Source organism: Cebus imitator, unplaced genomic scaffold (genome assembly GCF_001604975.1).
Source record: "Cebus imitator isolate Cc_AM_T3 unplaced genomic scaffold, Cebus_imitator-1.0 Scaffold0, whole genome shotgun sequence".
NCBI lineage: Eukaryota > Metazoa > Chordata > Mammalia > Primates > Cebidae > Cebus > Cebus imitator.
Window position 1 is genome coordinate 20,351,493 of NW_016107315.1, and position 12,474 is coordinate 20,363,966.

Below are 12,474 nucleotides of genomic sequence, written 5' to 3' on the forward strand. Positions count from 1 at the left end.
AAAAAGCCTACAGCACCTGGTATTCCCAGGCAGTCTCCCATCCAAGTACCAACCAGGCCCGGCCCTGCTTAGCTTCCAAGATCAGATGAGACCGGGTGCGTTCAGGGTGGTATGGCCATAGACCCTACTGTTCTTCTAATGATAAACCTGGAGACCTCTGCCGCATTCGGCACTGTGGACCACCCCCTTTAGAAACCACATGTTCCTCCTCGCTTGCCTGGTGCTTTCCTTTCCTAGTTCTCCTCCTCTGGCTTCTCTGTCCCTTTTTCTTTGCTTCTTCATTCCCTTCTTTCAGATGTGACCCCTGTGTTCTCCCTGGACTTTTTCTTTTTTCCCTATGCATGCTTTCCTTGGTGCTCAGATGCTCCAACATTTTCAAGTATTAATTCACTTAACAAATATTTGAATGCCTGCTGTGTGCTCGGCACTATTCCAAGTGCTTGGTATATAGTAGTGAGTAAAACAGGCAAGAATGCATGACCTCATGGAGCTTACAGTCTAGTGTGAGGAAATACTGAAAGTGAATCATAAAATTAGTAAATTATGGCAAAGTATCTGATGCTATCCAGTTTCACGCTATCTGAACTCTCCCTATAAAAGAGCTCAGGAACTGAATGGATTCAGGTACATTTTTGGGCGAATCCTTTGCTCTATGAATTCTTACTACATGGTATCCAAAACTCAGGACACAATCAAATTTGGATAATGCATTATGCCTTGCTATCTGAATTTGTTTTCACTTTGTGAAATCAGAAATGGAATGAATAAATGTGGATATCACAGGATAGGTTAATGGGTGATATGTACTAATGCGACAAAAATAAATAAATCAAATATATCAGGGAAGGGAGGCAATAGGGAGTGTTGATGCTGGGATGGAAGAGTGGTTTGCAATTTAGAGTAGCCAGGGAAGTCCCAACTGAGAAAGGTGACATTTCAGTAGCAGCCTGAAAGAGGAGAGGCAAGGCAGACATCTAGGAAGGGCACAGAGGATCCATCTCTCCCACACTGAGATTCTCTCTTGTCTCTTCTTCCTTTTTTTTTTTTTTTTTGAGACGGAATCTCACTCTGTCACCCAGGCTGGAGTGCAGTGGCATGATCTTGGTTCACTGCAACCTCCACCTCCCGAGTTCAATCACCTCCCGGGTGATTCTTCTGCCTCAGCCTCCCAAGTAGCTGGGATTATAGGTGCATGCCATTGCGCCCAGCTAATATTTGTATTTTTAGTAGAGACAGGGTTTCACCATGTTGGCCAGGATGGTCTTGAACTCCTGGCCTCAAGTGATCTGCCTGCCTAAGACTCCCAAAGTGCTGGGATGGTAGGCGTGAGCCACCGTGCCAGGCCTCCCACCTCTTCTGTCATCACATCACTGCTTCTGGGAAAGGTTTTCTGATTTTAAGGGCTGTTGTAATTAGATTGGATCCACCTGGATAATCCAGGACACTCTCCACATCTCAGGTTTTTAATCTTTATCACATCTACACAGTACCTTTAGCCATGTGAGATAACACATCCATAGGTTCCAGGGATGAGTGTGTGGATGTCTTTTGGGTCTGTTGTTTTGCCTACCATCCACATTCTCATTCTCAAGCATTTCCAAGTGGCTTTCCATTTTCTTTACTCCAAGATGTGGCTCCAACCTCCCCTCCAGTCTTATCTTCCACTGTTCTCTTTTGTAATGTCTGCTCCAGCCAAATACTTTCAGAGCATTTCCTATTCTGTGTGCCTTTTTATGTATTTTTTCTTCTGCCTAAGGTGCCAGCTCTGTTTATTAAACTCCTGTTGGTGGTTTAAGGCTTCCCCAGCTCTTCTCTTCCTTCCTGTTTACCACTCCCCTCTATCTACTGCCAGTGAAACCAACTTTATACCAGATAGGCACAGCCACTCTCCACCAGTCAGCAAACACTGACTGTCCATTGTGTCCTGGACACTGGGGATACAGATGTGAATCAGGTGAAGTCCCTGCTAATAGTGTAGTGGGCTAAGGGAAACACTAAACAGAGGGTGATTGCAAAGTCTAGTGATGGAGCAATGCTCAGAGTATTGTGGAAGCACAGTGTGGGGTGGGGAGGTCAGTCTTTAGCAGAACTTTTAGGATCTGCCTCTCATTTGATATTCTTTCTTGGTGTTAAAACTTTTTAATACTTGTTTGTACCTCTTGAGGCACTTACCATCTTTTGCCATATATTTTATTCAACTAAATACTTGTCTTATTCTATCAAGTATTGGAGTGCCAGTGACTTAGCCATAGTCCGTCTTTATTAATAAACCTTGGGCTGAACTGCTTCCATCCTTGTGTATATATGCATGTTCCCCTCTTCACCAGCTTTCCTCTAACATGAAATTGCCCACTCTTGCTTCTGTTGGTTACTGGGCAGTGTAATTGGACGAATGAGTTACACTGTGCTGAGAATTTAAACACTAGTTTTGGCTTCCGTTGCCTTTCTTTTTGGGCCAAATTTTCCATTACTTATCTGTTCATGTTTTCTTTACCATAGTTATTTACTTTTATTTTTTGATTTTTATTTTATTATTTATTTATTTATTTTTTGAGACCGAGTTTTGCTCTTGCTGCCCAGGCTGGAGTACAGTGGCACAATCTTGGCTCGCTGAGACCTCCACCTCCTGCCTCAGCCTCCTGAGTAGCTGAGATTACAGGTGCCTACCACCATGCCTAGCTAATTTTTGTATTTTTAGTAGAGACAGGGTTTCACCACGTTGGCCAGGCTGGTCTCGAACTCCTGACTCCTGATGATCCACCCGCCTCATCCTCCCAAAGTGCTGGGATTACAGGTGTGAGCCACCCTGCCCACCCTCTTTACCATAGCTATAAAATTGTGTATAAAGCCACCCAGAAAAAAAAATACACATTTCTTCTTAAGTTGCCCCCTGCTTGCTTTTTCCCTTCCACAGAGCTAAGTGGGAACGAGTGGCTGAGTAAGAGGGGAGACATAGAAGAGAGTGAGTAGCATGGGGACCTGATGGCCTTCCCACCTCTCACCTATTTGAGGGAGATAATTGATTATCCGAGAGTCTGCAGAGTCTGTAAGTGATGGGAAGCACAGGGAAGCCTATTGCCTAGCCAGAGAGCTTTAACTTTCATGTTATGTAAGTGAATTATTTATACTCAGGCTGAGAGCAAAATCGCTATCATATCTGCCTCTCTCCCAGGCAGAGAGTGCTCTTTCCTTGTTATGAGAACAAGCATTTTGAGCAACTGAAAAAACATGAAGACAGTTAAAAGGGAGCTATCGCTAAGATTGTGGTTTTCTCCCTTGGAAAAGATTCTCCTTAGGGAAGGTTTCGAAGAGATGATAGTGTCCAGACGGGCATATTGGTCTTGATGCTGTATCTTCTCTGTGCTTCTCAATCTTATCCTACTTTTAAAAGTCTTAGAAAAGAACAGAAGAATGACCTCGGCTCACCCTTCTCACCTAGACCCACCTAGCAGCTGCAGTTTGTATCCGTCCACCTTTTTTTTTTTTGAGACGGAGTCTCACTCTTTTCCCCAGGCCGGAGTGCAGTGGCACAATCTCAGCTCACTGCAACCTCCACCTCCTGGGTTCAAGCGATTCTCCTGCCTCAGCCTCCTGAGTAGCTTGGATTACAGGCATGTGCCACCACACCTGACTCATTTTTTTGTTTGTTTGTTTGTTTGTTTTTTTACCGTTTCTCTGAACAGAAAACTTAGGCCATGGAAATTTCACGTACATGTCAGCAGTGTGCTGGCTCTTTGGGCGTCACCTGTATGACACTCTGCAGTATCCCATCGGTCTGATCTCCTCCAGCTGGGGCGGGACACCCATTGAAGCCTGGTCATCTGGACGGTCACTGAAAGCCTGTGGGGTCCCTAAACAAGGGTAAGACAGCATTCTCCAGTCTGAGAAAGAGCCTACCAGGGAATTATGTAAGAGAGAGGTTCATGTTTCTCTGTGGGGAGTTAAGTATATGTTGAATGTCCTAGTACGTGTTGAATGTATGTGATTTATTCAAGCACAGGGAAAGCATTATTTTCATGTCATGCCACCACAATCATTTGAGAACATGTAAAAAAATTATCTTTTTCCCTGATAATAGTAATAACTAGTAGTTACTGAAAGCTTTTTATATGGCAGACACTGTGCTAAGCACTTTATATATATTATTAATATAATGAATATATATTATATATTGATATATTGAAGTATAGATACTATTAAAGACTGTGGATGAAGACACTAAGTTTCAGAGAGATTTAGTAACTCGTTCATGGGCATGACTAGTAAGTGGCAAGTCTGGCTTCAATGTCTGTGTACCTAACCATTGTGCTGTATTGCCTAGAAAAATAAACAGGCCAACAGGAAGAACAAATGCTATAAACACGTACTCAGAGAAATGTATGGGCATACTGACTATGAACACCCACTTAGGAAAGGCTGGATCAGGAAGAATATGTGGGAGAGGAAGGGCTAGTTAATATAAATCCTGATACTAACATCAATGTAGAGATGAGCAGTATGTGACCTGCTTTCATGGACCATGTCTCATTCACACTGGGAATGCCTGTGGGAAGAGGATGGGCTCGAGCTCTTGGTATAGTTTGGGTACAAGCTTGCCTGTGGGGGAGTGAAGATGTTCAACTTTGGAACAGGGAGAATGGCCTGCAGTAGAGTAGGAGGGAATGTTAGACCAGATCTCTGGGGATGGAAGGGATAATACTGAGGGTGTGGGGAAGTGGGCTTCTCACACGCAGCAGCTACAGGATAAATTCATATAAATAATCTACAGAGAAATTTGAGAACGTGTTCAGAGTCTTAAAAAAAAATGCCCTTTGACACAGCAGTTTCATTTCTGGGAATTTATCTTATAGATATAGTTAAGCATGTATGCAATGACTTAGCTATGAGGAAGATAATCCTGGCATTGCTTATAAAAGCAAAAAGTTTAAAACAACCTAAATGTCTGTCCATTAAATAAAGGTTTATTTAATAAAAGTTAAATAAATGTATTGCCCGTGTGAGATACTCAACAGTAAAGCACTCCTTCCCTGTGACTTTAATTACCTTATCTGGAAACTGGGATGACCCACTCTGGACTCATGAAAAGCTGACTGATACACTTATTTTGGGAATAACCTGGAGGTAAAATTCAGAGACTATTCACATGTTTTCAAGTGAAAGAGTTTCAATTCAATTTTTTTTTTTTTTTTTTGAGACTGAGACTAGCTCTTTTCCCCAGGCCGGAGTACGGTGGCATGATCTCGGCTCACTGCAACCTCCACCTCCCTGGTTCAAGAGATTCTCCTGCCTCAGTCTCCTGAGTAGCTTGGATTACAGGTGTGCACCACCACACCTGGCTAAATTTTTTGTATTTTTAGTAGAGATGGGGTTTCACTGTATTGGTCAGGCTGGTCTTGAACTCCTTACCTCATGATCCACCCCCTGCCTCAGCCTCCCAAAGTGCTGGGGTTACAGATGTGAGTCACTGTGCCCAGCCTCAATTCAATTTTAATTCTGTGTTGCTTTTGTCAGAAGTTTGCCACAAGTGAAAGTGGATAGATGCCCAATTAGGGACCCTTATGCGATCAATTACTGGCTCTTTGGTCACACTTGTGCATGGTATGATTTCAGATCAGTCCCATCTGATACGGTAACTGGTCCTGCGAAGCACTCTGTTCTCTGGAATGCCATGATCCATCCACTGTGCAGTATGACTCTGAAAGGGGTGGTATGGTACCAGGGTAAGTGTTCAGTGTACTCTTTCTCCATTGTATCAGATAGTGTTTGCTGTATAACAGCACACTAGAACTTTCTGGCTTAAAGCAACAATAACTTTATAATTTTATTCAGCTCACTGTTCTGTGGGTTAGCAGGGTAGTTTTCCTGTCTGGGCTGCTTCAGCTAATTCCTGCCGGGACCTCTTATGTGTCTTTGGCCACCTGGCAGGTTGTCTCGTGGCTGGATGACCTGGGATGGTCTCTGCCTCCCATGTGTTGTCTGGGGACTGTTATAACATGGTTCTGAGGTGGCCTCTTATCCTACAGCAAGCCAGTGTAGACTCATTTATTATTTATATAATAGTCTCAGGGTTCCAGGGTCATCAGGAGAGGGCAGAGCCCAAACCTGAAGTGCTTTTCAAGCCTCTGCTTGTACCACATTTGCCGATGCCTCATTGGTCAGAACAAGTCACAGGGCCAGTCTAGAGAGACCATGGGAAGACCACTAATTCAGGGCATGGGTAGAGGGAGGAGAGTAATGTGTGGCCATTTGCAGTCTGCTCCAAACTCCACTTACAATTTGGACTGTTTTTAGGGGAATCCAATATAAATTATAACATGGATCTGTACAATTGCACATTCCCTGCACTCATTGAAGACTGGCGCCAGACCTTCCACCGTGGTTCCCAGGGGCAGACGGAGCAGTACTTTCCATTTGGATTTGTCCAGGTACGATGTGGGCAAAGGTTTCTCTGACTATGTTAGTACATGTTCCTGTGATGAGAAGAAGAGGCTTATGGGGATTGGTATGGGGATGTGCTATTTAGACGTTTTTCCTGAGTTCATATTCTGTTTTTTTTTTGTCCTCATAATGTACTGATCAGGAACTGAATGTAAGACGTACTTCATCTCAGTTCACTGATAAGACAATTAAATCTTCAAAAAATGTTGATAAGTAACTAATATTATTAAAAAAGCATTACAGTTTCATTGAGGAAATATTAAAAAGATAAGCAAAAAAGAAGCAAAAACATTGATAATTTTACAATCCAGAAATAAGCTCATTCATTTTTGAAATAGATCTTTACCGTATTTTGCATTTTCTCTTAAAGTAGAATCTCAATTAGAGATAAGTAGTAAACGTTTTTTTCATGTCAATAAATATTAATTTTCAATGCAGTTTGTAATGATTGCAGAGTCTGAAACATGTTTATATTGTAGTTTATTTGACTAGCTCTCTATAGATGGGCATTTATGTTGTTTTACAAGTTTGCTTTAATAAGCTTTGGTATGTTTATTTTCCTTGTTGCTAAATCATTGCATATATGCTTGATTATTTCCCTAAGGTAAATTCCGAGAAATGAAATTCCTAGGTCAAAAGGTATACCTTTATAAGGCTTTGAACACGTTCCCAAATTTCTCTGTAGAAATTCATGAATTTGTATAAACTTATACTCTTAGCAAGTGTCTGTAAGAATGTCCACTTTCCCACCCCCTTCCCAACTTGATGTCCACTCCCTGGAATGCACCATGCTCCCTCACTCCCAGGCCATTGCACATACTCTCCTAGTTAACTCTAATCACCTTTAAGTTTCAGCCTACGTATTATTTAGGAAGCCTTCTGTGACTATCCAGAGTCTGCGTTAGATGCTTCCTTTCTCTCTACTTCCCCTTTTTATTTGCATGAGGTTTCCTACGTGACTATATTTTCCTGGGTCACACTTATATCCCTGGTAGGTATGTAGCTGGTTGGCACTCATTAAATAGCAGCTTAGCACGTGAATGAAAGAAGATAGCAAGAGAAACTATACATTTATTTTATTTTATTTACTATTATTATTATTATTATGCTTCTGGGGTACATGTGCAGAGCGTTCAGGTTTGTTACATAGGTATACACGTGCCATGGTGGTGTGCTGCATCCATCACCCCACCATCTACATTAGGTATTTCTCCTAACGCTATCCCTCCCCTATCCCCCAACCCCCTGCTATCCCTCCCCTAGCCCCTCACCCTCCGACAGGCCCTGCTGTGTGATGTTCCCTTCCCTGTGTCCATCTGAAACCATACATTTAATTAGAGATAACTAGTCAGAAAGATTCTGCTTTCAGCCTTGCGTAAAAGGAATAAATATTTGACCAAGTTCATAATTGCCTAGCCTCCATCTGTTCACATGACCTACACTTTTTAGCAGGGTGGTAGTTCAGGTTTTTCTAGAACGTAGGAAATCAAGTAAGGTGATATAAAAACAATGCCTATCTTACAACATGACAAGAGAGGCTTTACTGTGTAAATGGGACGTACGTAGTTGCAGAGACCTGCCTCCGCATGCCCCACAGATGCCTTCTTCTTACCATCATCCCATCTCCTCTACCTTGTCCTATTTCACGGCACCTTTTTTTTTTACATTTGTATAGACCTTCTTTTCACTTAAAATGTCTTTATGATTATTTTCTTCTTTCCTGCATTTGTTTTGACTTTGAAATAAGATGATTCTCATTATTTTCAAAGTAGCAGCTCCTGTCACCAGTTCTGCATCACTGTTCGTGGAAACTACACTTGGGCTTTGGAAGTACTTTTTTCCTCTCTTGGCCTGTGCACATGGTGATTGGAATATGACTTTAGTCAACTCACATCAAAAGTATGTGTTGAATGCTTATTATATGCTGTGAATCTCCTGAGGTGCTAGAAATACAGCAACGGAGAGACCTGGTCCTTGTACTTATGCCTTACAGTTTAGTGGACGTCCTTTAAGCTCCAGGCGTTAACTTTCTTATCACCAGTGCAGACATTCTGGTTACTTGTGGGAGACTGGAAATACAAACATATCCCTCCAAAGGGAAGCACCCAACATGACAACATAATGGTCCAGACTGAATCGGAGCGAGACTAACTGCATTCAGATGCTAGCTCTGACACTTCTTGAGCTATGTGATTTTGAACATGATATTGGACCTCTTTGTTATTTTAAATATTGAATGAGTTAATCCATGTAAATCCCAGAACATGCCAGATAATGTTAGTGTTGAATATTATTGATGAGAGAAATCAGAAAATCTGGAGGGATAGTTGGTCTGTAAGGAAAGAGGAACTGGCTTCATAGAAGTGCTGAGTTTGAAATGATGGTTACAGTGACTAGAGTACAGCTAGAGATGGAGGAATGAGCTCTGTGGGGAGACCAGGGCTAGACACGTGTATCTGAGTTATTATTAGAGCGACCACCTGGAGCCTGGGAGAGAAGGAGCAGGAGGCTAGGGGCTGGAGTCCCAAGGAGTGTGCTTTTTAAAAAGGGATTTGGAAACAGTTGAACAGACCACAAACTGCAGCATGTTATTTGTGAAATCCTCTGAGCATGGCCAGCTTTATATTCTTTGGCTGGTCTATGCCTTTATTAGCTGCAGTATTTCTACCAGCCACTGTGGGAGAGGGATTAGCGCCCCACTCTATCTCAGATTAGGAAAACAGGAATTTCATTTGGGTGTGGAGTACGCTGATGCCTCCATGTGGCGAGTATATAGTAGTGCAGTTAATGAAATAGAGCAAATTGCTGCAAGGATTCTCAGCAAACTGCCATTTTGAGAAAATTCCTTTGGCTTGAGAGGCTGTTATTAGCTTGCTCCCTGTTGAGCTTCAGGCTGGTTTTTACCAGAGGCTCTTTCCCATGGCTTTGTTGCTGTGATCTTCATTATGAGCGTGGCTGGTGTACATGGTTCTACTTTGTCTTCTGGGTGTTGTGTGGAAGAAGTAGGGTGACTTACTAGATCTTTTTATTTCCATCTTCTAGTCTTCATGAGATTCCACTGTGAAACTCCAGAAGCATCTTTTTGCATTTCCTATGTTAAAGCTGATTTGCCTAAGAGAATTTTAATAAGAGAATTGGAAATATCCTATTAGTTCCATATCATATCCAAGGCTCCTTTCTGTTACTATTGCAACCTCGCTGTGTTCTCCTGATGATTTTCTCATCTTTCTGGAGCAACTCAGAGAGCAGAAAATATCCTTGATTCAAAGTTGCATTTGGCCACATTTCTAGGGATGATGTCAGGTATTTTCTGGGCTGTGTGAGTAACAGGCTGGTGGAACAGTCTGTGTAAAATGCAGTCCTTTGAGGGGGTCAGACATTTTGAAACGGAGTCAAAAAACTGTTGTTGCTGGCCCAGACTGCTTCCCAGTTTGTGGTTTGACTTACAGTAAGATCATCGCTTGTAAAAGAGAGATAACAGGTTGATGTCTCTCATTGGCTGGAACTGGGGCTAAGAATAAAATGCTATCTAAATCAAAGGACAGGGTGATGTAAACATCAGAAAAGGAAGGAAGGAAGAAATAGCTGGACTGCATGTATCATAGTAATAGTAAAGAATTTTTTCTGGGAGCCTCTGTGTTTTGCAGGAGTAGGAGTATATCAACTTTCTGTTTAGATGAAAACAAATCCTGTTAGCTCGCTCTGCATTCAGAATCTGACCACTTCTCACTACCTTTACCCCTCCTACGCTAGTCTATGCCACCATCATCTCTCCCTTGAATTATTGCCTTCTAACTGGACTTCTTCCTGCTTCTACCTTTTCTTCTCCCTCTTTAGGATATTCTCAGTATATCAAAGTGATCCTTTGAAGTGTAAGTCACATCAGAAGGCTCCAGTGGGTCCTCGTGTGCTGAGGTCAACAAGGCCATACATGATGTGGCCCCTGCCTGCCTTACCCGCCGACCTCACCTCCTAATTCTCTCTGCCTTGCAGACGCTGCTCCAGCCACACTGGCTGCCCTACTTTTCTTTAAGCGCACTAGGCATACTCCCCTCCTAGGGCCTGCTATTTTCTTTTCCATTCTGCCTGGGAAGTTCTTTTTCTGTTGTTTTAGTTTTCTGTTGCTGAGTAAGAAATGAATGCATAGTTAGCAACTTAAAAAGAGGAGAGTATTGTATAAGAATGTGGGTCACTGTGGGTCATCTGCCTAACATACGCAGATATCCTCATAGCTTCTTCGTACATCTCCTTCTAGTCTTTATTCAACTCTGACACTCTCTCCTCTTCCCCCATTATATTTTCCTCCAGCACACTTACCACTTTCTCATAGGATATGTAGTTTACAGATCTGTTTTGTTATTGGTTATCTCTCCCCACTAGAATATAAAAATGGGAAGGAATTTTTGTGTTTTGTTCACTATCTCCTATGCCAATATTAGTGCATGACACAGACTTGATGTTCAGTAAATATTTGTTAAAAGCATGAATAAATAAATGAGCGGACTGATATTACATGAGCTGTGGATCCTTCACAGGTTCCTTCTGGAACAATATTATTCCTCAAATATTCTGGTGCTACTTGGATGCCTGAGACGCCATACAGTTAATTCAGATGCCGTGGCTTCTGAATGATGGATTTTAGCCTTTCTCTTCTTGTCCCATATCCAGCTGGTTGCCCGGTTCTGCCGGTTGGTCTTATGTCTCATCATCTCATTCCACTACTATCTTTGTAGATTAGACCTTTGTTGTTTTGTGTCTAGAATATAATAATAGCTACTTAACTAATCAGTCTCTGTGCGTTAAGTCCTTTATTGTTATTAATTTTCTTGCCACAGTCGTTTGTATGATTGTTAGAGCAATCTTTTGAAATGGTCCTTTGATCATGTCAATAGTTTCAGTGGCTCTGTTAATTACTTAATTGAGTTGAAATTCATGTAACGTACAATTGACCACTTAAAAGTGCTCAGTTCAGTTCAGTTGAGTTGAGAAGCATTTTAGCACATTCACCATGTTGTGCAGCTATCACCTCTACAGTTCTTTATTGCTTAATACAAAAGTATCAACTATACAAACACTTGCCTTACTGTCTTTCCAAGTTTGCCTTTCCTTCACAAATCCCCCAGTCCAGCTGGATTGCCCTTCTCTCAGAACGACCATTCTCTTTCCCACCTTTGCATCTTACATGGTCCTAACATGCGAAGTGGGAGCAGTACTGCCGGTAGTGATTTCTCATATTTTTGGTGCCCATTTAATTTTTTTTATGAATTCTAAGGCCACGTTTTCCTATAATAATATTTGCCTGTTCTAAATGTTTAGTACTTGCCATCTGTGCCACACTGATTTAGCATTTAATCCATACTATTTTATAGGTTTATGAACCATAAACTCATTAAACCCTTATGTTTATTTCTTATGTGTAGGTCTGTCTGCAAAAAAGCTGTAAAGTACTTGTACCAGTTAGCTACTGCTATGTAACAAACTACCTCAAAACCCCCTGGCCTAAAATAGCCTTTCTTATATAGGTAGCCCTTGTCTAGGGAGCTGGGGTTTGGGGGATTTGGCTAAGCTGCAGATCTTTGGGCTCTCTCAGACCTCTGTGGGTCAGTGGGGAAGCTCTGCTCCAGTCTGGGCTGCTGGAGTGGATTAGACACAGCAGCTCTATTCCGTATCTCTTGTCTTTCTCCAGGGAGCATCAGGCTAGCCCAGGTTAGCTTCGTCCTTCTTGTGGCAATAGCAGCAGTGCAAATGAGCAAGTGAAGCCATGTGGGGTCTCTTGAGGCCTAGGCTAGGAAGTGACACATCATCATTTCTGCTTCTGTCTATTGGTTAAAGCAAACCACATGGCTGAGCTGAGAATCAAGTGGTTGGGAAACATACTTGTCTTGATAGCACGGGGAACTGCAAAGCCACATGGCAAGAGGGTTGTGGATATAGGAAGGAGTGAAGAATTGGGGTCTTCAATGCAATTTGGCACATGATCAAGGGCAAATTCTTCTCTGCTTCCCTACAGTGCCTAGCGTGTTGTATACAGATGTA

The 12,474-nt window shown here is 42.2% G+C and overlaps 1 protein-coding gene and 1 non-coding gene across 6 annotated transcripts in view; one reads left to right on the plus strand and one right to left on the minus strand.

The window, feature by feature from the left end:
* Window positions 1–12,474, plus strand: part of SIAE (sialic acid acetylesterase) — a 37,083-nt gene that overhangs the window by 19,962 nt on the left and 4,647 nt on the right. For all 5 annotated transcript variants that reach the window (XM_017524104.1, XM_037736546.1, XM_037736542.1 and 2 more), the window contains 3 exons: window positions 3,684–3,861; window positions 5,611–5,720; window positions 6,292–6,425. In XM_017524104.1, the coding sequence (XP_017379593.1) occupies window positions 3,684–3,861; window positions 5,611–5,720; window positions 6,292–6,425 (422 nt within the window). The remainder of the gene's footprint in view (window positions 1–3,683; window positions 3,862–5,610; window positions 5,721–6,291; window positions 6,426–12,474) is intronic.
* Window positions 5–123, minus strand: LOC119470458. Its single transcript, XR_005199371.1, has one exon. It is a non-coding gene; the product is annotated as a 5S ribosomal RNA (ribosomal RNA).